This window comes from Alosa pseudoharengus, unplaced genomic scaffold (genome assembly GCF_046254945.1).
Source record: "Alosa pseudoharengus isolate Yale_2024_CS ecotype anadromous, Long Island Sound unplaced genomic scaffold, YU_APseudo_1.1 YU_APseudo_1.1_scf_8, whole genome shotgun sequence".
Lineage (NCBI taxonomy): Eukaryota > Metazoa > Chordata > Actinopteri > Clupeiformes > Clupeidae > Alosa > Alosa pseudoharengus.
This window is the reverse complement of record NW_027468870.1, coordinates 9,760,886-9,787,054: the sequence shown is the minus strand read 5'-3', so window position 1 is coordinate 9,787,054 and position 26,169 is coordinate 9,760,886. Positions and strand designations below refer to the sequence as shown.

General features: G+C 48.6%; 1 protein-coding gene across 1 annotated transcript; it reads right to left on the bottom strand.

Moving 5' to 3' along the window:
- Nucleotides 1–628: 628 nt before the first annotated feature.
- LOC143111370 (pecanex-like protein 3) lies at nucleotides 629–25,811 on the bottom strand. Its single transcript, XM_076273596.1, has 36 exons — nucleotides 25,478–25,811; nucleotides 23,415–23,717; nucleotides 22,708–22,916; nucleotides 22,470–22,575; nucleotides 22,236–22,275; nucleotides 21,843–21,938; nucleotides 19,547–21,388; nucleotides 18,369–18,498; nucleotides 17,870–18,045; nucleotides 17,445–17,502; nucleotides 17,181–17,331; nucleotides 16,853–17,010; nucleotides 15,697–15,850; nucleotides 15,501–15,533; nucleotides 15,017–15,188; nucleotides 14,781–14,891; nucleotides 14,485–14,576; nucleotides 14,263–14,372; nucleotides 13,890–13,995; nucleotides 13,703–13,795; nucleotides 13,013–13,163; nucleotides 12,550–12,694; nucleotides 11,193–11,370; nucleotides 10,887–10,995; nucleotides 10,472–10,601; nucleotides 10,309–10,367; nucleotides 9,435–9,650; nucleotides 8,817–9,070; nucleotides 8,045–8,275; nucleotides 6,169–6,272; nucleotides 5,841–5,988; nucleotides 5,188–5,418; nucleotides 4,347–4,621; nucleotides 2,538–2,707; nucleotides 995–1,404; nucleotides 629–901 (listed from the first exon to the last, which is right to left on the bottom strand). Exons 2-36 carry the CDS (start codon nucleotides 23,565–23,567, stop codon nucleotides 752–754), a joined length of 6,951 nt encoding a protein of 2,316 aa, XP_076129711.1. The 5' UTR covers nucleotides 23,568–23,717; nucleotides 25,478–25,811; the 3' UTR covers nucleotides 629–751.
- Nucleotides 25,812–26,169: the final 358 nt, after the last annotated feature.

The window sequence follows — 26,169 nt, the reverse complement described above, 5'->3', positions numbered from 1 at the left end:
AGACAATGTTCAGTAGAACCTGATAACTCTCCTTACTTTGGAAATGATAAAGCCTTGCAGAGCACTCGCAAGGGAGGGGGGGGGGGGGAGAGAAAGAGTCAGCGAGAGCTTCCTCTGTTTATTTTCTTGCCCTGGTCTGGATCAGTTCATCTGGCACGCAGTGGCACAGGAGCCAGAACTGGGCAGGACGGGGTGCCACCCCCCCACCCCCCCCCCGGCCTCCGAGACCTGCCTGAGGAGGAGGAGGAGGAGGAGGAGGAGGAGTCCAGAGTTCCCTTTTCCATGTCATTTCATTTCATTTTTGAGGGACATGAATCATGTGAACGATACACGATTTCAGCTTTTTTTTTTTTTGGGTGAAAACCTTTTCAAATCTGCCTCGCAAAAAAACCAAACAAACAAACAAACAAAAAAAGATTGCACTGGCTTTTTGGCCTGTGATCATGGTCAACACGAGGGGGCCCTGGACTGCATGTCATACTTGGACCGAACTACCACCTCCACCTCATCCACTCTCCTTTGGACAGTGAGCACCTGCTGAAAGTGCATCAGTCCTGGTCACTTGGGGTGAGGCAACCCCACCACCCCCCCCCCCCCCACCCCCCACCCCGCCTCACTCCCTCTGCCCACTCCCCCACCTGAGCGGCCTGGCAGCACGCCTCGGCGGCCGTCCTCTACGCAGATCCAGTATTGCAAAGGCAGAGAAGCGTCCGGCTGGGTGTGGGCACCCGGGGGCTGGACTCGGCTGGACTCAGCGGAGGTGCTCCAGTAAAGGCAGCTCTGTGGACTCCTCGTGGGAGGCGGGGGCGTCGGAGGTGAGGGGCGTGGTTTCCGAGGGCGGGCCGGCCCCCATCGGATCCATCGTGGGGCTGGAGTCCAGCGGATGGCCAGGAGGAATAGGCTGGAGAGCAAAAAACGAACGAACGTCCGGTAAGTAAAAAAAACAAACAAACTGGGAAATAAAAAACGAGCGAAAACGGTCTCGAGTGCTCACCTGTGTGCGTACGCTCTGCAGGGCTACTCCGTCTCCGTCGGCCGCGGCGGCGGCGGCGGGCCCGTTGAAGCCCTTCTTCCCCGACAGGCTCCACTTCCCGTAGGGCCCCTCGTAGGCCAGCCCCAGGCCCAGGCCCGGCCGGGCGCCGGCTCGCAGACCCAGGTTGTCCTGCAGGCTGCCGGGGCAGAAGCGCTCGGCCGGGGGCAGCACCACCGAGCTGCTGAAGGACAGCTGCGAGCTGGACAGGTGCTGGCCCAGCAGGCCCTGGATGGACGAGGTGCGGTGGAGCGAGGAGACCAGCCCGGCGTCCATGCGGCCCTCTGATTGGCTGAGCAGTGCCAGGGGGAGGGGCTGGTGGTGGTGATGGTGATGGTGGTGGGGCCACGTGGGGCCAACTGGGTTGTCTGTACCTGCAGGGCAGCACACACACACACACACACACACACACACACACACACACACACAAGAGGAAGAGTGACCACCAGCAGAGTCCCTACACACTGACAGAAACAAAGCAGTGACTGCCCCCAACTCACACAAACACAACACAATAATCCAGACTAACACATGTCATTTTTCACTGACAGTTAGCCCTGACATGCACATAAACTTAAGTTTTCTCTTGCACTACACTGAGGCAGAAATAGGCAGCCTACACCAGGAATGTAACTGAAGCATTCCGCTCCCAGTGTGTATGCTGCAACAATTAGCCTCCACTGTAATCAATGGAACTGGCTACACCATGCACATAGTTGTTCACGTGTCGTGCATGCTACTCTACATTGTAACTGAGCCCCTGCATGAGTCTGTACTGTGGGGGGTGTGTGTGGCGCGTTACCCATAGGGGGCTGCACTGTGGTGAGGTGGAGTGTGTGTGTGTGTGGCGTTTCCCATAGGGGGCTGCACGGTGGTGAGGTGAAGTGTGTGTGTGTGTGTGTGTGTGTGTGTGTGGCGTTACCCATAGGGGGCTGCACGGTGGTGAGGTGGAGTGTGTGTTTGTGGCGTGTGGAGTGTGTGTGTGTGTGATGTGTAGAGTGTGTGTGTGTGTGTGTGTGGCGTTACCCATAGGGGGCTGCGCGGTGGTGAGGTGGACTGTGTGTGTGTGGCGTGTGGAGTGTGTGTGTGTGTGTGTGTGTGTGGCGTGTGTGTGTGTGTGGGGCGTTACCCATAGGGGGCTGCGCGGTGGTGAGGTGGAGTGTGTGTGTGTGTGTGGCGTGTGGAGTGTGTGTGTGGCGTGTGGAGTGTGTGTGTGTGTGGCGTTACCCATAGGGGGCTGCACGGTGGTGAGGTGGAGTGTGTGTGTGTGTGGCGTGTGGAGTGTGTGTGTGTGTGTGTGTGTGGTGTGTGGAGTGTGTGTGTGTGTGTGTGGCGTGTGGAGTGTGTGTGTGTGTGTGTGGCGTTACCCATAGGGGGCTGCACGGTGGTGAGGTGGAGTGTGTGTGTGTGGCGTGTGGAGTGTGTGTGTGGCGTTACCCATAGGGGGCTGCGTGGTGGTGAGGTGGAGTGTGTGTGTGTGGCGTGTGGAGTGTGTGTGTGGCGTTACCCATAGGGGGCTGCGTGGTGGTGAGGTGGGGTTGGGGGGCGCTGGTGCTGCTGCTCTGGGGTAGGTGGCCTGTGGGGTTGTTGTTGGTGATGGAGGTGGAGCCGCCACCGCAGTCAGAGTCCTCAATGTTCCCGCCGCTGTTGCAGCCTGCACCGCACCCCTTCTGCAGCCTACAGCACGCACGCAGACACAAAACACACACACCTTAGAGATGAGCAGCCATGAGACACAACACACACACACTTTAGAGATGAGCAGCCGTGCAGACACAAAACACACACCTTAGAGATGATCAGCCACACGTCATCTGATATGTACAGATAATCTTACAGGTATGTAGCACTGTATGCCCAAGACAAATTTCCCTTCTGGGACAATACAATTCATCTAATCTAATCTAATCTAATCTGACAACAGGGGATTTCTAGCAGGTTATGCACCCAACAGCTGTCGGTCGGAAACCACCTTAGAGATGATCAGCCACACGTCATCTGATATGTACAGGTAATCTTACAGGTATGTAGCACTGTATGCCCAAGACAAATTTCCCTTCTGGGACAATACAATTCATCTAATCCATACATGGGCAACATATGGCCTGCGGGCCACATCCTTCCCGTGGGCTTTCACTGACCGGCCCGTGTAAGGTCCGTGAAAGAACAATAGTCAAGAGCCTAGCATAGAGATAAAGCATGTAAATCAATATTGTTGCTTTTATTTTGAAAGCGACTGCTATTTGTACGCCCATACATTTGTGCGTGGATGCATACGATGTAAACACCCTCACTGAATTGTGCTGGTGAATAGAATTTATGCTTCTGCGTCGACACAATGCAGTTGCCTTTAAGTCGGCGTAAACCTTTCAAAGTTTTGTGTCTTATGTCTGCGGCGCTCACCACCGCAAAGGTTGTCAGAACAAACTCCTGCTGTTTGTTGGCGATACGAAGTGTTCATTTCAAAACGTTACTGGCAGATAGATAGTTTACATTCGGATAACCCCGTCATTGTAACCAAAATATGTCTGAGTTTATTTGCAAAGCTTATGTTAGAGAACTAATATGATGCTACTACCCACAGGTTGCTTGAAGCAGCCGGCTCAACACACAGGGCGAGTTGACCAATCACAGTTTTGTGCATAAAGTTAAAGCAAAAACATAGCCTACATTTTTAAAATAGTTTTCTTTGTGCATGTTGATTAACTAATGACAGCCTACTATTGTCTGCTCCACATTTTCATAGTCTAATTCTGCTTAGAGTTAATTTAATGATGGTAATGATTTAATGATGAAATATTGCTGAGTGTTGATGAAATGGTGGCACAGGCCTATGGTTGTACTGACTCCTTCACATTTTCATGGCCTAGCCTAATTATATAGATATTGTAGTACTTTTTTATATCAGTCTTTGAAAACTGAAAAAAAAATGTCAATGTCACAAAATCATGTGGCCCCTTGGGGAAATTAGTTGCCCACCCCTGATCTAATCTAATCTAAACTAATCTGACAACAGGGGATTTCTAGCAGGTTATGCACCCAACAGCTGTCGGTCGGAAACCAAATCGCCCTTAGGGGACTATAAAAGCTTTAAGTAAGTAAGTCACATGACCATGACTTGGCTTCACAAACTTTCATTGTTGTATACACTGCAATTGTACTGCCCCAAACAAAACCTTCAATATACAATCCAACATATAGATCCAAAAATAACATACTGTTCTGACAGACTGGCCTTTTGTCTGTGTCTGTGTGTGTGTGTGTGTGTGTGTGTGTGTGTGTGTGTGTGTGTGTGTGTGGTGGTATGTGGGCCGACCTGTCCCAGCTGCTGATGAACCAGGTGTAGATGTTGTGCGGGCTGACGGGGCCGCCCCAGACGGAGTGCAGCTGGGCGTGTCCGCCGGCGTAGGAGGTGGTGAGCGGCGACACGTAGATGGGGTAGCCGATGGGCTGGTCGCACGACGAGTTGATCATGTTGCGCAGCGCCTGCTTGGCGTTCTGGATGCTGCCGCGCTCCGGGTTGCGGTTGCGCAGGAAGACCAGCTCCTGCTGCTGCCCCGCCCATAGACCGCGCACACACTCACGGTTCACCTGCAGGGGGCGCAGAAGAGCACCAGTCAGACACACAGGAGGAGGGGGAGAGAAAGAGGGGGGGAGAGAGAGAGAGAGAGAGAGAGAGAGAGAGAGAGAGAGAGAGAGAGAGAGAGAGAGAGAGAGAGAGAGAGAGAGAAAGAAAGAGAGAGAGAGAGAGAGAGATAGAAAGAGAGAGAGAATGAACAAATTAATGAATAAACTGAAAGACTGAATGAATAAATAAATAAATATATAAAGTCTGACAAAATGGCAAATCTGTTTAAGTACTGCTCTGCTGAATTTGAAATTTGAGTTTTTCAAGGAATTTTGGGTGGGATGGAAATAGAAACAGATTTGATCATCTTACAAGACACAAGTGCCTAATTACTTATTGGACAAAGTGCACTCTTTCAATTCCCAGAGAGAGATTTGCATCCCATCACAACATCTACAGACCCCACAGGTCAAAGAGCAGAAGATGGCAGAAGCCAGAGTGGAGTATCAGGGTGTGCTGCGCGCAACATCTACAGACCCCACAGGTCAAAGAGCAGAAGTGGAGTATCAGGGTGTGCTGCGCGCCGCACCTTGATGACCCTGAAGCTGAGGAAGCGCTTGTTGAGCATGATGATCTTGTACTCGTCGCTGCCGTCGTCCATGACGTGGCGTAGCGCCAGCAGGGAGGGCATGTTGGCCAGGATGGCGCTACGCCACACCGGGTCGCCCTCGTGCGAGATCAGCATCTTCTCCTCGTTGGCCGTGATGGCGTCGTACAGCACCACCGGGTCCTCGTACTCGTCCGGCGACGTGAAGTGGTCCTGGTACAAACGAGAAAAGGCCAGAGGAGAACAGAGGAGAACAGAGAGAGAGAGAGAGAGAGAGAGAGAGAGAGAGAGAGAGAGAGAGAGAGAGAGAGAGAGAGAGAGAGAGAGAGAGAGAGAGAGAGAGAGAGAGAGAGAGAGAACGCCATTAGTCAGGACGGGAAAGACAGGAAACAACACAAAAAAAAAGAAAAAAGGAAAAGAGGAAAAGAGGGGAGAGAGCAGTGAGTAAGAAGCCTGGTGATGAGGACTGGCGTCGGGCTAAAACTTTGGCTGACACAAAGGGGTCCTGGCCAAATGAGAGGAGAGGAGGGGAGAAGAGAGGAGAGGAGAGGACAGAACCATCAGACAGCTAAGCAGCCTGGCGGTGAAGATTGGTGTTGTCCTAAAACGTTGGCTGTGGTGCAGGAATGGCCCACCTGATGGAGCTTCAGAGACATGCGCACTCCTGGCGCCACCACCCTGTTGAGCAGGTCCATGTCCGCAAACACCCACTCATCCCTGGGGGAGGTGATCCGGAAGTCCCCCTTGAACAGCGCATGGAGGCCATACAGGAAGGGCTCAAGGCTGCCAAACGGCACACACAACAGCATTAACAGTCGGGAGACATTGAGCTAAACGTTTCCTATACTGACATTGCTTGCTAGTTATGCAGCACAACTTCATCTCTATGGCAACGTGTCTGAACGATCCAATAATAATAATAATAATAATAATAATAAAAACAAATCTCCTGCTGCATCTCACCTGGCTGACATGCTGTGAGAGGCTGTTCCCAACGCCCTGCGTCCCAATATACACAGGCCAAAACACAGCGTCACCAGAGGGGAGTCTCTCTCGCTCTCAACGGGCTGCAACACACACAAACACACACGCTCTTATTACAACAGATCAATACTATAAGGCTTTCAGAGAGGCTTCTGGGAAGCAGTGCTGTTTGCTGTAAATGGCCATCAGAGTGGAATGGGACCTGATGCTAATAACAGAGTCTGACCACAGACAGGCTGCCCTTGTGTACTATGCAGTTTAACTTGAAAGATGACACAGCATGGATGAACAGACTACTTTGTTTTCTTCTCTGGTATCCACATAGAAGGCATAGGCTGGGGCCCACTCTTTTCCCTGACATAAAAACCTTCCATTTCCTTACCTAAACCTAAACCAATATACCGACCAAGCCGCCGTATAGCATTAGATCTAGATTCATTGCCTTTTTTAAAGCAGGAAATTAATAAATAACCATTGACAAAACAAAGTAATGCTAACTATGAAAGCAGTAATGGAAAAAAGCTAATAACCGGATAAACACCAATGCTGCGGGGAAATATATTACTATTAATGTATTAAGGACATTTTAAACTGCTATAACAAAATTTCCTGAAATTGCCCCCAAAAATTATAAGATTCCCTGACTTTCCAGGTATGGAATATACTTTAAAATATTCCAGGAATTCCATGACCCATGGAAACCCTGTATAGGCAACGTTGGTCTGTCACAAACATGCTGAAATGCTATTTTACAGGCCTATTTAAAACCCTATAATTAGGCTAGGGAATAAAATAGCCCATTTTAAAATATATCTAGCGCCCTCTCATGCCTTGCAGGCAAAGACCGCTCACAATACACTCCAGCAACTTCTGCCTGTCTCCACCTTGAAGTGGTAATGTTGCGTGTGGAGGGGGTGGTGATCAGAGAGATGGTTTGCGTCACAGTCTGTATTGGCATCATACTCTGTCTTTATTCCAGGGTTCCCACTCTAAGTCTGATGTAAAATTCCATGACTTTTCCCTGACAAAAAAAACTGAAACTCCATGACCTACTATAATGAACATGGTACAATATGCCGACCAAATGTTTTAGAGCAGCTACAGAGCGTTCAAGAATCTTTTACTTTTTTTAGAGTGGGAGATGATTAAATGGGCATTGAATAAACAAAGTTGGGCTAACCACAACTACTCAAACAAGTAGTAATGCTAATAACCAGATATACACCAATTCTGCAGGGAAATATATCTGTATTTATGTATTTTGGCAAGTAAATTTTAAACTGCTACAACAAAATTCCCTGATATTCCATGACTTTGTCCCAAGAATGATCAAATTCCCTGACTTTCCATGATATTCCAGAAATTCCATGACCCGTGGGAACCCTGTTATTCAGATTTGCCCGTTTTTTAAAGACAATTTCAAAGTCTGAGATTTGCATACGAAGAAGGAAACAACGGTGTTTCCGTGTGACCGTAGCTTTGTGGCCATGCACCTAACTCACCTTATTCAACAAAGCCAAGGTAAAACCACTTTTCTATTCTATGTCTGCTTTCAAAGTTAAAAAGCGGGGTCTGCGATTCTGGGGTTGATATTTGTTGGTTGTTGATATTTGGAGTTCAACAGCCAACCAAAATACAATGTGTTGATTGGTTGGAAGTGGCTATGACTCAGTCCGAGCCCTCATGTTAGTTCCCCATTTATAGTGCCAAGTGTGTGAATACCAGAGATTTTTCCAGCGCACACACACACACACACACACAAAATGGAAAGCTAGATAGAGATGAGATGCCATTTTGTTTGTTGAATTCTGTCACAGAGCGCGCTCGCGGTCCGGGGGGTGGGGTGGGAGCTCACCGTCTGCCTGCGGCTGTTGCAGTACTGGACCCAGTCCAGGTAGATCATGCAGAAGGAGGCGGGGGTGATGCCCGACTCCCTGTGGTCGTAGTCCTCGTCGATGTTCAGGTTGAACGTGGGGTCACTGTCCACGTAGGAGGGGCTGAGGCACGGGCGCAGGGCCTCCTGGATGGCCTCGGTGGCCAGCCACTCCTCCAGCTTGGGAGAGCGGCACACGTAGAAGATGATGCTCTGGACACAAACACATATATACACAAGGTTAAGATCTGCGCCTTTACTACTCCACAGTCATAAATGTATTAATATACGTATTAATATTAATTACATGTATGTAATTAAATGTATTAATATATGAATGTATTTCATTAGATAAACATTGATTAAGGTTTTCCATCATTCCATTTCAGCATCCGTAACTGAGGTATATCATAGTGAAAGATAATTATATACCATGGATGAAACAATTTTACTAGTGAAAGTCCATTAGGAAAAAAAAAAGTGGGTCACTACAAAGTGAACAACAGTTGATACACCATCTTGCTTAATTGCTACTGCCATTAGCAGGACCATCCTAATAGATCAAAACAATTGACTTGAGGATTGTCTGCCCTAAGCAGTACCTTCACATAGTAGGTGACTTGAGCACTAAGCAGTACCTTCACATAGTAGGTGACTTGAGCATGTCTCCCCTAAGCAGTACCTTCACATAGTAGGTGACTTGAGCACTAAGCAGTACCTTCACATAGTAGGTGACTTGAGCACTAAGCAGTACCTTCACATAGTAGGTGATGAGGATCTTGCGCAGGTCGAACACCTGCAGCATGGAGGCGGCGTTGTTGTCGCTGATGCTGTAGCCCTCCAGCACGTACTTGGTGGCGGCCACCTCCCAGGCCAGCCAGCGCTGGCCGAAGGCGGCGTTGAAGGACAGCATGTGGGGCAGGTGGCCCGGCTCGCAGCAGCAGCAGCCCTCGTCCTCCTCCACGCCCTCCGTGATGGCCTCCACCTCACGCTGCTGGCAGTACGTACCTGGAGAGAGAGACCACAACAGGCAAGGGAGGATTAGAGCAAACGCTTCTTCTACGGCCAGTTTCCCACATAATCACAGTCATTTTCAATGGAGATTTTCACCGTGGTTTTCTATTAGTCTAGGACTAAGCTTAATCCATGTATTCTATTTATTATTGGTAATAGTAGTACTAGTTGTAGTAGTAATAGTGGAGTTAAAGTTAAAAGTTAAAGTTGACTAGTATTTAGCAGACGCTTTTATCTTCACATCGGCGGGTTCAGGACTTTACGACTACATTTCTAGTACATAGGCTTAGCATTTTATAAGTGCCTCATGCATGCCGTGTAAATGCCCATGTGAATGCGGTCAGTCTCTCTTGCTCACCCCTGAACTCGAGGCCCCTGAGCTGGAAGGTGACGAGGCCGTTGCCGATCTCGATGAGGTGCACGAGGGCGTTGAGGTAGTCGGAGGCCAGGATGAAGCAGTCGCCCGTGGTGTAGTTGCCCCAGCGGCCCAGCAGCAGGTCCCCACACAGCGAGTGCTGCAGCGAGCGCGTCAGGTGCTCGTAGAAGATGGAGTTCAGGTTGTTGTCATCGGCACCTGCAAAGGGCAGAACGAGCCGTCATGGGTCAACTGGATACAAATGAGATACATAGAATCCATTTTCTGCTCATGACAAAAGTGCAGACTCGGATGTGTGATACAGACTAAGAATATATATCACAAATATGTATAAATGATAGTATTTTTTTACAACAGCAATATAAATAGCACCAGCAAACATCAAGTCACATCAGCATAAATTCTTCAGAGCCACAAAACAAATAGTAAAACCTTCTGGAATTCCAAACTATTCCAATATTCCAGAATTTGAATCTTATTCACAAAGTACTAAAATCCTGGTGAAAAATGTAAAACCAAACGCTCTATATTCTTACTGAGCTGGCTAGTGGGCAGGAGAGGGCAGGAGAGGGCAGATGGGGGGAGACGGGGGTAGAAGAGGGCAGGAGAGGGCAGACGGGGGCAGGAGAGGGCAGGAGAGGGCAGGCTAGTGGGCAAGAGAGGGCAGGAGAGGGGAGACGGGGGCAGAAGAGGGCAGGAGAGGGCAGGACAGGGCAGGCTAGTGGGCAGGAGAGGGCAGACGGGGGCAGGAGAGGGCAGAAGAGGGCAGACGGGGGCAGAAGAGGGCAGAAGAGGGCAGGAGTGGGCAGACGGGGGCAGGCTAGTGGGCAGGAGAGGGCAGACGGGGGGCACTCACCTGGGTTACGGTCCAGCTGGGTGGCCAGGCGAGTGTTGGAGTGATCCACGCGCTTGGTGCTGCAAAGTGGAACAAATCAGAAATCATTAGGCACCACTCTGGGTGGGCACGTCCTGACGTGTGGAGGTCACTGAACACTCAGCTGAGCGGGTGCGTAACTGACTTGTAGTCGCGCTCCCAGAACTTGACCGGGCGGGTGTAGGACGTGACGAAGACGGCGCTGCCCAGGACAGGGTTGAGCGGTGTGGAGAAGAGGGCAGAGAACACAGCCTGAACAAACAACATGGCGGAGTCTGCAACAGGGCCGCGGTTAAGGAACACAGCAGTCACACCAGTAGAGTTACATGCATCCTCAGTGAATACAGTACTGAAGATCTTAAATCCTCGCTGATCATGAAATATAATCACACCTAAAAAAACTCCAACCCTGAATAGAATATATTGATCAGTTATGGGTTGTATTAAGTTAAACAATCAAAGAACACAACGTAGACACCTAAGCAGTAGTGTAGCCAGGATGAATGGCAAAATGATTTTTAAAACAGAAATGCCAAGGGCAGAACCCCTGAGAAGGATACGAGGCACAGCAAAGGGCTGAGCGAAGGCGTGAAAGGCAGAGCCCCAGGTGATCTGCCAGGGGGCGATGTAGGTCAGCACGAACCGCAGCTTATACAGCAGGTCCCACAGCTGCAAACACACACACACACACACACACACACACACACACACACACACACACAATCACCTTCTGTGTGCCATTTGGAATGGGTTGATGTCAAGCCTTTCATGTGACATCTGCTCCAATATTACTCATGCAGATAATCTGTATATGGTACACAACCAATGGCAAGTGCACTGAATGGAGGGGGAGGTGAGATGCAAACCTTGCTGAAGAGGATGGACATGAAGTAGTAGTCGAACAGGAAGGTCTCGGAGAAGTGGGGGTAGTCGAAGCGGAAGAAGAGTGCAGTGAAGCAGAGGGTGACGTACTGCAGCGATGGCGCACAGAAGGACGAGCGCAGCAGCTTCATGCCGGCCAGGGAGATGAAGAGCGCACGGCCACTAGGGGGAGACAGAGACAAACACACATCAGAGACGGTCAAACACTGACCCGTAGGCTTCAAATGGCCCACTGCAGAGGGAGGAATATAAGGCATAAAAGGCATACATCTAGTTCTATTTAATACTATTTAGCTGGTATGCCTCATTTTGCTTGATAGCATGATTAAATGATTCCGTTTTAGGAAGCGAGTCAACAAAGTTACAGTTTTTCCTCAGTCGCTTTGGTGCTTTTCTCACATCACTATTAACATTTGCACAGCAGTTCTGTGCAAATGTTAATAGTGCATTTCTCAAAACAATTAGTGCAAACTGCAAAACCTAGTGGATAACCTACAAAAGCATGTCACTTGCTCAAAATGGATAGTCCATTTCTCAAAAGCAAGTATTTATGTCAATGAAACTGTCAGTGTCATCAAAATGAGAAGTCTTGACACCATCGTTTATGAACAAGATAGTCAAATGGCTTTGTCATGTTTTCATTACGACAGTTTATGCTCTCAGTGTTTTCCCATGCAAAAAAAAGGTCAGAACTCGGAGACACTACCTGAAAATGCTCAAGACAGCACTATACAGTACTTGTACAGCCATTCGAAAACTTAGATAGATAGATAGATAGATAGATAGATACTTTATTGATCCCCAGGGGAAATTTAAGGTCTAGGTTAGGGGAGTAAGTGAGTAAAAGACACTGAATATGTAAGTTTCACAGTTTTACTGTATATGCTCTTTGCAATTCTACAGCATTGTCACAGAATTAGTTCACCAATTTTGTATGTAATGACTCAAGCAATGAAATGAAGACTATTAGTTTTATTGGGAACGACTATTCAGCATCCATAAGTATAGTTCATTTTGACTGACATGACAAAGCAACTGATACATGTTCAAAAGCATTTGCAATTTGTTCAGAGGAAGGAGACATTGCTACTATGATGTGCACAAATGACTAAATGTTGTGGAGGTTGAACTAATAGTTAAGAGAATTTTCATTCTGATCTGAGAAAAGCACCAAAGCAACTGCGGAAAACTGTAAATAATGGTGCTAACAAGAGTGCAGTGCTGGTCCAGATTAACTGATTAACTCAGCTGTGGGAGTTGAACTGGCATCATAAAATTGGTGACTCTGGCCCACCCGGCCCATGTTTCAGGTGACAAATTATGAGAGCCAGAGATGCTTACTAGGTGCCGGCCTTGTCCGGGCTGCGTCCGACAGCATGGGCTTCGGTGGTCAGAGAATTGAGCACCACTGCAGGGTAGATGAAGTACTTTTCCACACACTGCAGCCAGGCGTAGAACTTCTCAAACCACATCAGCTGGGCCGCATCTGAGGAAGAGAGACAATATCAGACTCAAAGACCCCCCCCCCCCATCATGGCCTGCTATTACCCCTCAAAACATTATGGACTTGTTTTATTTAACCCTTCCACAAACCTTAAGCAATTAAAAATGTTTCAAAAATGTTGAAGCCATTGTACAGGATTATTTCGTTTCAAATGTTAAAACAGCCCAACCCACCCCTGAATTCCAGCGCAGTGCCTGAGAACTTTAAATCAGGCGTGTATACAGACGGCAACAAATGTGCACTGCGTCTCTCGGTGCGCCGCTCACTGAGGCACCTGGTTGTGATGGCTGTGACACTCACCGCGGACCTCAAACTGGCTGTACTCGCGCGAGCGCAGCACGGGGTGGGCCAGACAGAACCAGGGCAGCTGCTTACGGAGCTGCGGCAGCAGGTAGTGGGTCAGGAAGCCCACCACGCCGGCCAGGATGTACAGCACAAAACTCAGAGCAGGCTGGAGAAGGGAGGAGAGTGAAAGAGAGAGGAGAGAGAGGAGAGAGAAGGAGAGAGAAGGAGAGGAAGGAGGGAGAGGAGAGAAGGAGAGAGAGAAGGAGGGAGGATAGAGAAAGAGAGAGAAGGAGAGAGAGAAGGAGAGAGAGAAGAGAGAGGAGAGGACACAGAAGATACAAAATAGGTTCAGTTTAATCCACAAACATAGCTGTATACTATACAACCATCATAATCATCATTCATTTCACACCATTTGTTGAACAGATTTTGCAACACAAATCCATAATAGTAGTCTGCTTAACCAACTGAGGTAATGTTGTTCGCCTACATACTTGCTAAACTCAAAGCTTTCTGTGCACATCTCCAGAAAGATAAGCATAAGTACACCAAGATATAATGTGGTAAGAAGATCCTTCATCTGCTGTGTAGTGGTGCATATATTATAGTTATGGTTCTTAACGCTTGACGCTTTTGTCCTAAGCAATTTACACCGTTAGTCCCAAATTCTCTGTGGTGAGGTGCTACAGGCTGGACTGCACTGACCTGCAGGGCGATGAAGACAGTGCTGGCACTGATGGCAAAGGTGATGATGGCCATGAGTGGACACATGACCAGGTCCGAGTGCAAAGTCTCTTTCTGCAAGTGACGGAGAAAAACAGGAGCCGCACATGAGAGAAGCGTTGAATGGACGCAGTGCCTAGTCTGTAGTGTTAGAGTGAGGACGCCTTACCACAGAGTTGCGCAGTTTGTCAGGGAGGGGATCTTTAATCTCTACAGGAGGATCCTCAGGAGTTCGGCTCTCCAGCTCTGGAAAGAACTTGGAGCGCACAAAAGACCTGGAGGGAGGGACGGAGAGAGGGAGAGAGGGAAAGAGGGAGAGAGAGAGAAGCAAAACAGGGTCTTCTATTCTTAATGGGTCTAACAACAAGACCATGAGGCAATGGATGTTTAACTGGCACAGCAGTGTCCTAGTGGCCAATGTCTAACAGAGCTCAAGCACCTTTACAAATGCACATATTCCTTATTCGTTTTATTTTTGAGAGTGTAAGAGTGTAAGGTGACTGTTGAGGAGTGAGTAAAGGGTTGTGGGGGTGAGGACTGACCAGAGGATGGTGGGGTCACTGCTCTGTCGGCTCAGGTGGTACGACAGGGCCAAGAGCAGCCCGCAGAACACTGAGAACAGGACAGGTACATGCTGCTCCTCCCAGCTGACCTGCTCACACACACACACACACAAATGTATGAAAATAGAATGGTTTTAAAGTTATATCTTTGTGAACCCCTCATATTCTGATTTCTGAGAGCGGTGTTGAAGCTTCGCTTACGGTAATGGCGCCCAAGCAAAAGCCATAGAGCAGGGCAGCCACCAGCACACTGCGGATCAGGCTGTAAACGGATGACAGAGGGCTTGTGGTGGCTGAAAAGAGAGAACACACACACACACACACACACAGACACAGACACAGACACAGACACAGACACAGACACAGACACAGACACAGACACACACACAGTGAGTCGGGGGGAAACAAATCCAAAGTGACCGTAATGTTTCTCCCCATTTAAAAACACTGCTGTACACTGATGCTGATGGTTCCCGATCTCTGTGGCGTACGCTCACCTGTTCCTCCAAATATGTGCATATCCACCTGTTCAAGCAGACACATGAGGAAGGTGTTGACCTGAGGTAGAAGCCCGAAGAGGAAGATGACGGGAAAACAGAGGGTGAACACTGCAGGAGGAAGAACGCAAATCACCATCAGGCACATCCAACACGTCAGGCCTCTACAGTGACACAACATGCAAACAATCTGTTCCATGACGGGAATGCGGACTGGTCGTTTTCTGGCAACTGACCAATGAGAACGTCTCGAGCACAAAGCAGGAAGTGCGCCGAGAAGAAGGTGACCCCGTAGAGGGAGAAAGGCTGCAGGCGGGCGGAGCGGCCGCCCAGGTCAAAGACGAAGATGAGCGCGCAGCACAGGCAGAAGTAGGCGGGGCGACTGTACACGATGATCCAGTTATGGCCCTGAGCACAAGGAAGTTCACACACCTTTACAGTCTGTCAGAGGGATCCAATCTCAAAACAACACCTGAATTGCAGCATATCTGGTCCTTATCTGTGTAGTAATTGGTAATGCTTCCTTTATTGCTACTGAGGACACATAAAACGTCCTGTGTCACTTTGCTTTATTGCCTCGATAACATTATGTATTATATTTGTATACTTATTTTATTACATTCCTTAATTATATTTACTGTATTTCACAATGTAAATAACATTTGAACCACAATGTGTAGACATGTGTTGCATTCACCTTCCTTTTCTATTTGTACTTACATGCATTGGAGAGGCTGCATCTGGCTGAACACTCTACAGAGATACAGAAGTCAGTGATTAGTGGAGCAGTTACTCAGACTATCTAATCAGGAAACAAAATCTTAAATGAACTAATCAGACTCAAAATTGATCTTTGCTCTCAACAAAACATGAGACTTCTTTGTAGACATAAAAGGGCAAAAGGGTGAACTCTGACCTTTAGTAAGGAGTACTGGCAGCTGGCTATGACCAGGCAGAACTGGAAAACCCAGATGTCCCTGAAAAAGCCCTGTAGAAGAAGCAGGAACCCCAGGAAGGCCACCAGGCAGGCGAGCACCACTGCAAACACGTTCTCCCCAACGCGACGGTTCCTGAAGCAAAGGCATTCACACAGTCACCAGTTATATTACTGCACGACCTTCTAGGTGTCCTTCTAAGTTCATCCTTTAAAGGTACACGCCACCACAAGAAGGAATTATTTGTTGGCTCACTTTTACTCACGACATGCTATCCGGCAACGAAAGATTCCATTCACTATGCTAAGCTAAGCTAGCGGGGGCACTCCCGGACTAAGACAATGCATGCATGGAGACAGACATTTTTTTGCTCACTTATCTAACTCTAGGGGAGACGGTGAATAACCCAATTTCATAAAACGGTGGCGTGCTCCTTTAATATTAGACCAGCTGACATCAAAGTGTGGTAAGGGTTTATATTAAACAAGTTTCTATTAAATCAGCTATATCAGTTTATATTTAATCTGCAGAACACAGGGTATCTAAATGCATTTACTACATTTCATGATGGCCATGGCCTTTAGGATTTAGGATGTCGCACTCACAACACTAGCATGATTCCAGCAAACATTTAGGAACAGGCCTTCAAGCAAGGCAACACTGACCAAATCACACTGCAACAGCACATGTAATTGAACATTAAAAACAAGACCATCAATCTGACAAGGTTCTCTGCAACACAACTGTGTTTTTACAGTGAAAGAAAAGAAAAGAAAGAAAGAAAGAAAGAATCTATCTATCTATCTATCTATCTATCTTTACATCTAGCAGCACTAAAGTATGTAAAGCATGGCAGTTATTGACCAGGTCTTAAGGCCCATTCACACCAAGAACGATAACGATAGCTATAAATAAATATCGTTCTCGTTAATATGAATGACGACGTTGGGGATCACTTTCAGAACGATTTTCAGAACGATAAAAAGCTAATAGCCAATCAGAACCCATTGAATTTTAACGTCACATTCATTAACACAAGGAGAGACTTTGTTTATCGTTGTTCAGTGTGAACGCTTTTATCGTTATGGTTATAGTTATCGTTATCGTTCTTGGTGTGAATAGGCCTTTATAGCTCACCTGTCGAGGAGAGCCAGGAGGGCCAGTCGGTCGTAGCGAACTCTGAGCCATTTCCCCGGTAGCACCCAAAAGCGGTAGTACTGTTTGGGTTTGGCCTTCTCCTCGATCATCAGCGTGTTTTCCTGAGATTCGTGAAGGGACTCGTGATCCATGTCAAACTAGAGGGCGGGACAATTGACAATAATCAGATGCTAATCAGGTCTTTCTAGTCCATAGGATTATTATGTTAATGCTGACAGCTTTGGAACATGTGCACACAAGCCTAGAGAGGACAGAAGCCTGGTGTTGGGACGTTTCCGCTGGTGGAGCTGGACAGCTGTGGGCTCACCTCAGACATCTCCAGCGGCACGCGGCGCACCTGCATGCCCTGCATGCCCAGCAGTGCCACCGGCCTGGGCTGCAGCACGGACAGCACCGGCGCCCCCTCCTGGACATCCGTGGAGGTGAAGCTGGACGACTGCGACTGGCGCTCGCGCTCCCTGCGACACCCGAGAGCAAAGAGCAGGTGAGCATTGCACTCCCTCAGACTGACCACTGTCCCTCAGTGTTACTACAGACACGGATAACGCTTGATGGACAAAGAGCAACTTACTGCACTGGGTCCTCGTAACCACCACCGGCCGGCCCAAATGTATATGACCTCTTCACTCCTGTGGACAGCAGAGGCATGTCATGTCCTCACTTGTCTATCTAGAATCTAGTGTGTTGACAGTGTTACTGTTAGAGTGTTGGGCACAACTTTGGCCTTTAATCTCTAAAAAAAATGTTCCACTCCATCTACGGCGGCATCATGATTCAGGAGGGTATTAGGACCAATACGAACCATGAGACATTTCTGTTGCAAATTTTTTGTCTTTTTGAGCTAGATTGACTGGTCTTATTTAGATTTACACAAACATGCATGCCACTGAAAATAGTTTTTTAACGGTTAGACCATCAAGCTATTCACTCATACAAATGTAATTACACAAGCTACTTGTGTGCTACAGTTTGGAGATCCACAGGTTCGAGATTTACCGCTCTCGTCGTAGAAGTAGTGCACGGCCCCCTCTGACGTGTCGTCAAAGGTGGAGGCCTCGTGCACGCCGGAGCGGGGCAGGAGCAGTGAGGAGGCGAACTGCAGCGCCGAGGGGAGGGGGAGGGTGCGCGTGCGCGAGTGGGAGGAGGTGCGCGTGCGCTGGAGGTCTTGCAGGCTGAGAAGATGGAGAAAAGATGGAGGTAGTTAGATCAAACGAGCCAGTACTCTCAAACTCCAGCACGCACTGCAAGGAGATCCTTTAGCTGAAGACATCGGTAATTGGGCATCATTGGAATCACAAAGTGCCAGGCTGGGCGATCTCCTAGTCCACCAAAGGACCCAATTTGACTGCCAGTCTTTATTGAATGCATGTATTCTCCAACTTATCTGGTATGAAAGCACACAACCGCTTAGGGGATAATACTCCTAGGGGATGCTATTGCTGGGGATAACAGTGCTCCTGCTGCAGGAAACTGGAGACGCTTTTAGCAGGCATACCTGGGAGGGGATCCCATGGATGAGGGGGGAGGGGTGGGATTGCTCCCGGCGTTGTGGCGTCGGCGGATGGCCTGGGTTCTCTTCACGCTGCTTACCGAGTCCCTTTTACCGCCTTCTTCTGGGCCCAGCGCTGCAAACACACACACAGTTCATGGACGGAGATCAAACCCAGTTCTGATGGGGAACAGTGCTACCTCATGCAGCAACCACGGGAGAGATACACCCAACAACAGTTAGTTATAACTATTGCCATTCCTTGTGTAAGAATACTACAATCCTATGAAAAACAGACCTATGAAGTGTTGTAGTTCTGCCATAGCCTAAATTACATAAAGGCAATTTAAACTACTCTTACTGGACTTAGTGGAGCAGCAACAAGGGTAGTCCTCTAACAATTAATAACAATTTTGTCAAAACAATGACTTTTGGTTGTGGGCAATTCAAGTGATTTTGTTCATGGTTTTCAAGGCAACAGGCCAACATGTCACTTTTCAAGAGGCATTACCTACTACACCAATGTGACTACAATGTTTGTGGAGACACCAACCTGAAGGGAGAATTTTTGAACAACATGTTGGCTATTGACCCATTTGCCACATCTGAACTTTATCCGATTCGAACTTTCTGCTTAAGATGAATACGCAGTAAAGGAGTCCGGTTTGGACCAGTAGCATACAGGAGTCAGGAGTCAGCCTTGTTCACAAAGGGGCCAGCAAGGCAGCCTGCTCTCAGTGCAAGTAAACAAGACAGCACACCTGACTCTTCTTTATCTTTTATCATTTCAGCTGGATCTTCACATGACTACATCAGACGTAACTCTTTCACAACAGGAATGCAGTTCCACTGGACCTTAGTGGATAACAACACTACAATGCACCACAGCCAAGGCATATAAGTGGGTAGTGTCAATTACGCTCTCTTGGCTTAATATCCTTCGAACAGACACACACACACACACACACACACACACACACACACACACACACACACACACACACACACACACACACACACACACACACACACACACACACACACACACACACACACACACACACACACACACACACACACACACACACACACACACACACACACACACACACACACACACACACACACACACACACACACACACACACACCATCAGCAATAAGCAGAGGAGATGGGCTACTCACCTCCTCCGACAGCTCCTTCTTCTACGAGTTCCCCGGCCCTCCAGCCCGTCTGATTACCGGCCCAAGAACCCCCCAGCGAGTCCAGCCGGTGGTGCGCCCTGGCGAAGCCGTCCGAGGGCAACGCCCGTGCCTCCAGGTCCGACTTGGAGATGGTGAGGGGCCTTGGCGCAGGCGCCGAGGCCGCGGGGGGCAAAGGCAGCAGCGTGGACGCCAGGGAGCCCACGTTGGTGTGGCTGCCGCCGCCGCCACCTCCGTCCATACTGAGCACCCTGGCGTGGGTCTTGGCACTGGCTGTGCTGGACGACCTCTGGGCACCGCGCGGGTGTGAAGGGCCCGCCGCCTCCGAGCCCTCGGCCCCGTCCCGGGCGCCGAGCGGGTTGGCCGAGGCGGGGGTGGACGCGGTGATGCCGGCGTTGGCCAGGTCAGGCGAGTAGCAGGAGGTAGAGGAGCTCGAGTCGTCGTCGTCGTCGTCCGAGCTGTAGTGGCGCTGAGAGCCGAGGCTGGAGCCGGCGCTGATGTCGCTGCCACTGCCGTCGTCATCGTCGTCGTCGTCGCTCGAGTCCTCAAACAGGCTCTCGCTGTAGGCCTTCGCGCCGAGCCGGCTGCGCACGGGGATGTAGTCTCGGTGCTGCCCGTGGCCGTGGTGATGGTGCCGGCGGTACGAGCCGCAGTCGAAGCTGCTGCTCCCGGCCGCGCCGCGCTTGCGGGGCGCTTTCCGCCGGCCGGGCCTGTGGTCCACGCTGCCACTGCCCCCACGGAGCAGCTTCAGGTCCTTGGGCCGCACCACCTGCTGCTGCTGCTGCTGCTGCTGCTGCTGCAGGGACGCCTGGTCCGACAGCAGGAAGGGCGGGGACGTGACGGGCAGCGCGGGCTCCGAGCACACCAGCCCCAGAGCCAGGCCCGAGGGGACGGAGCTGGCCTGCCGCGGAGGGGGGAGAGGGGGGACGACGGCCACGCCGCCGCCGCCGCGCTCCGCGTCGCAGACGCCCGAGTTGCCGCTGGAGGGCGACGAGTCCGGGAGGCGCGGGGACTGCGCGGGGATGTCGCTGGGCAGGGCGGGCAGGTCCTCGCCCTCTACCAGAGTCCGGTCCAGGCCCTGCCCGGGCGAGAGCTCTTTGGAAGGCGACTGGAGCAGCTCGCTGTCCGAGAGATCATCCGTGTCGCTGCCGCCGTGCAAGGGGGTGTCCAGCAGCGGCCCAACAGCAGCGTACCCCCCTGTTCCCTGGCCTGCTCCGGCGGAGGACGCCGCTGCGGAGGCCGGCAGGTTGGGCTTGCCCAGGGAGGGGCTCTCCAGCTGGGTCGAGTCCGTTTTTTCGCTGCGGTAGCTGCTGACCGTGCTGAGGGTCTCGCGGTCCGTAGTGGCGCCCCCTCCACTGAAGCAGCTGTCCGTAGATCCGGCCGCGATGGCTATGCCGCCGCGGCTGCCCGCATGCTCCTTGCCGCGGGCGAAGGTCACGGGGTCAAGGCCGAGGCCCAGCAAGTTCTCGCTCAGCTCCTCGCTCAGGCTGCTCTTGATGAGCGGGCTCAGGGGCGCGTCGCCCAGGCTCTCCGACTCGGCCGAAGGGCCCAGCGGGGAGTAGCCGCCCAGCCGGTCCTCCTCGGGGCTGGGCTGGGACAGCTGCTCCAGGGGCCCGTCCTCCTCCACCCCGCAGTCCTCCTCCACCGGCTCCTTCTCCTCACCGTCCCCCTGGCTGGAAGGGGAGGGAGGGATGGAGGGGCAGCCACTCGGGTGGAGGCTGCTGAATCCACCAGACATGACTCCACCGACCCCCATCAGGCCGGGGAAGTCGGCCATGAGGCCTGATGCAGCGGCCAGGCACGACTGAACAACACTGCCAGCGCCTATGAAGAGACATCACCATCACTAAAGTAGATCTTTCAAAGCAGGTGTAGACAAACATATACATACAGTATGTGCAATCAGATTGGTTGATTAAGAATCACTAATACTTCAAGCCATTTGAAAAATATATTTCACCTATGTTGCAAAGAGACTTAATTACTTACGGAAAATAATTTGTCTCATACACTTTGTTGACTAATGGTCTGATCTAAGTTCACAGAATGGATATGTCCATGTCTCTTCTTTTCACTGTTTGATGGTGAGACACTTTCCTAGCTTGATGCCAAATTAGGGAGTGTGGAACATGAAATCACATAGCTTATCTATGTCAAAACATTTATATCGGATATATATATACATTAAAATGCATAGATTTAATGAAAGATTTGATCTGGCCTATTATCTAAAAGAGTACATGTCTGTGGCACACGGTGGGGAGCCTAGAGGGCTTACGTATAGTGTCCTGTGAGCTGTGGCGGAGGTCCTCTCGGTGTGCAGATGTCAGGATCACATTGTTACTACCCTGTTCTCGCATTAGCTCCTTGATATCTGGGAGATAAGCAAGGAAACATGGAAAGTGTGTCTTAAAAGCTCACCCTAAATTCTTATAGCATCAGCCACATCAAGTAGTCCCTTGGTAAATACACACTAAAATTAAACCATTCCCTGACAGGAGCCAGGCCACAACACACATTCAAGGAATCTGGGACACTAAAAAAAAACACCTCTTCTCTATTATTAGCCAATCTGATGATACTCAGCCTTCATTTGAATGTTATAGAAAATAACTCCACATCCCAGTCTCTTTGAACACATCTCCCTGGAATAACTTGACAGTGCAAATACCTTTTGATCCTGCTGTGTCATCAAGCTGAGGCAAAAATTCCTGAAAAGAAACATAAGCCCAAGAGAACAATATTCATTACTATGTATTAGTAATAAGAAGAAAATAGAGGATATACCTAAGGAATGTGAATATCCTATATATTTTTTAAGCAAGATGTAAATGTCATACACCTTATCCATTCTTTTGACTGACTTACTGACAAACCACTCTAGTGAAGGGTTATTGATCCTTACCGACACTTGGTTAAGTCCAAACAACGAGTGCTGGGAACTGCAGCGAACAGGAGGGGTTGAATTGACCTTCCGGAACACTGTCATCTCTACACCAACACTGCTGTCCCTGGCAACGCAATGAACCCCAGATTAGCCAACAATTGATCACAAATGAGCCTACACCGCATCAGCCCAGGGAGGGGCTCTCCAGCTGGGTCGACATGTGGAGAGAAGACCGTGTGGTCCTGCATGCACCGACCTGCGTTGGTTTCCATCATGTCCTCCTGAGCCATCCTCTCCCTCCTCCACCCTCTGGTTGTCTGGGGTGAGTGAGGCCTGCCTCTTCTCCACAATCTCTCCCAGGTCAAACATGGCATGGAGGCGAAAGTTCACCACCTTTATGGCAGTGAAAAAGGCTGCCACCACTGCACAGTACACGCCTGCCACCACCAAACTGGGTGGCAGAGCCTGAATGTGAACAAATTAAGGAGAGTAAGTCCATTAGTCATATTGTCTCATCAGACTGCTCTATAAGTACAAGTCCAACATGTAGACATCGAATCTTTCATAGGATGTAGAGATGAGGACAATGTCCCTTCAAGACAGATCAAGCATGTTGATATATACACCGCACTATACATAAACAAACACAGTCTTCGTTTCATAGTTACTAACTGCTCTCAACATCAATCCTTTCTTAACTACCCATATTCAACACACTGATCTCTATCTACCCCTGCACCAAACTGACCAACTGAACTGGGTTTAAGTGAGTGTATTAACATTAACAATCTCTTGATTTAGCAGGCGTGTTTCACTGATGTGATCAGTGACTTCAATCAGATTCAGCAAGGATGACAGTGGGTGGGGGGTGGGGGTAGGAACAAAAACAAATAATCTGAGCTAATCACTGTACATTTCCAACAATTAACAACTTGACTACCAGAGGAGCTGCATGAAACTCACCATGTACAATAAGAAGGGAAAGGCCAGGAGGAATATCCAGAGGTAGAGATGGAAGCAGTTGGAGAAGGTGCTTTGATGGGGATCCACATACCAGCCTCCAGTCAATGAAGCCCACACACCCTGACGGAGTATCTGAAGCGCCTGAGAGCCCATGGTCCCCTTCAGATCATTCACGCCAAGGCCGTAAAGCTTCCTATAAGGCTGCAGCCGAACACTGCTTATTTTTGCTTCCCCCTTTACACCGTCCCTATAGTGGCACTTCCACTGAGGGTGACTGGGGGTCTTTCTTCATTTTTGCACATCCTAGAATGGGCATTGAATTGACAACAATATTTGCATAGTCAGCAGAGTAACAGACAGTAGATTTAAATGCAGGCTAGGGAGAGGCATTATCATGTTCATACAAAGAACAACAACTTGGAATTCACGTGATCAAATCAATACATTCAAAACTGTGTCAGGAAGCCCTGGTCAAGCTCATAGACAGTAAAGGTCATACTACCATACCTAACTGCATTTACAAAAAACACAAACAAATCAGTACAACCTAGCTGCTGTCCAGTTCATTTTAAATAGGACATGTTGTTTTACATAACATAACACACATAACATATGCAGAACATGACAGTTTGATAGAACATCTGAAGCTAAACATGCTAGTCTAATAAACCTTTACAGTGTTGCATTATTCCAATAACATTACAGTACACTGTTCGAGTGCTCGTAGGTCAGTTATCTAAAATCAAGTTTATGTATTCAGCTAAAACACAAAATAGATCATGTATCCCAACATAGCAACGCAGGAAATAAACTACATTTTTAGCCGCACCATGTGGTAAACTCTGCGCTAACTACTTAGCAAGAATAGCTCGGTAACAAAGTCAAGAAACGTTAGCAAATACTCACAGGGGTGCATTCGGTATCATTTGTAGCAACATGCATACGATGCTATGATTAAGATAACTATCATTAGTGGTTAATGATCAGTTTGGCATTCCTAATTAGATACGGTTAACCACTGCAATAACAAAATAAACCTTAAGGTTACGTTAACCGTTTAACGTTAGTGTGAGCTAGGACTCACAGTGCCTGACCAGGGGGCTGACTCCCTCTTCAACACTGAGGTTACCAAAGTTAGGTATGGTTACAGCTGGCCTTAGGTTGACAGTAATGTATGCTGAGGTTAGAGTTTCGTACGTGGCTGGTGCGTTTATTTACAGAAACATTTACCAGCTAATCAATCTCACCTTAACGAAGACCATCAGATTTCGAAAACAAGTTGACCATACAACGTTGACGTTAGAGGTCTTGACGTTACTGTAAGCTAACGACAACATCAGCTACGTTTATTAATCACCACGAAGTTAGCTTTGATGAAGATAGTATTTAAAAAGATCCTGCAGTCTGCAACGTTAATGTTACTAGACAACAAAGAATATTGGCATTAATTGGGTTTGCTCATAAGAAAACATCTCAATTAGTAAGAAATAGCTATCGCTGGTAACGTTAGCTAAAAGTATGATAACGTTAGTGACTTGGATGAAGGTTCGATTACGTTAGCCCCAAAACTCTTTTAAAGAACGGGGGCTAGCTGGATAGCTGTCAAGCTAACATTCAGTTAAAGAGGCTGACAAAACGGCCAAGTTAACTGTGCATTACCATTAAATGAGCGTATATCACCTAACGTATAGTTAGTCAATGCTATCTAAGAACGACAAGTGAAAAACTACACAGATGTTTCCAACCGAGTCCTCAAAAAAGAAATGTAACGTTAATTCCAACGTGCGCCAGCTTGCTATGGTAACCTGGCAGTTTACTGGGAGGCTAGTTATGCCTACTATAATGTCCCCTGGGTTTTTAGGAACCTCCAAATCGTATTTGATATTAGGTTAGCCACTTGATTGCTAGCTAGCTAGGATAAGTATCTTAGCTAGGCCACACACAACCGAGTAACGTTAGCTAACGTAATGATAGCTATAATGTTACTAAATACAAATGATTTTGGTTAACAATAACGAAACGCAGAAGGCCTTATAAACGTATCAACAAACTGCATTTATTACCGTTGATTTCAGGTCTCTTCATCCTTTCCACTGCATGCCGCCGAGAAGACTGCTTAGGTTTTTCTTTTTCCACCGCGGTAGATGTTGGCAAGCTGGCTAACTTATCATTGTTTTTCAATGGTCTTCTTGGCGAGTGTCTTCGTTTGATAGACACGGTCGATGTGTATCCACGTATACTCTAGTATTAAGACTAAAATACACCGTATAAACACGTGATCTTGTTTGTCCTCTGCATTTTATAAACGATTCATTGAAATACTCAATACAGGCATTATAAATGCCAATAAAAATCCTGACTAGCGAACATTATTTCTCCCCAACCTGCTAACTTCCTCCTATCGAATTCGCCCATTCACACAGGTAGCACACACCCACCTACAGGAAGAAAAATACACTCCACGTCGTGGTTGGCTGCATTACTAATCTGTCATAGAGACTGCACTCGCTGATTCGTCTTTGTCCCGGCTGACCCTTTTCCTGTCTAAGCAAACGAGCCTTTTCAATTGGTTAATTCGATGATCTCTGACCATGTAAAAATCTTTCCGTCTGTGTTCATTTTCCTGAAGGGAAAATTTACTGGTGTTGTGGAGAATCACTGTGGCATCTTTCTACGCATGATAAGGGCCATAGTTTATACAGTGAAACACTCTAAAAACTCTAAACATGGATGGAGATCACAAGCAAGCGAAGCC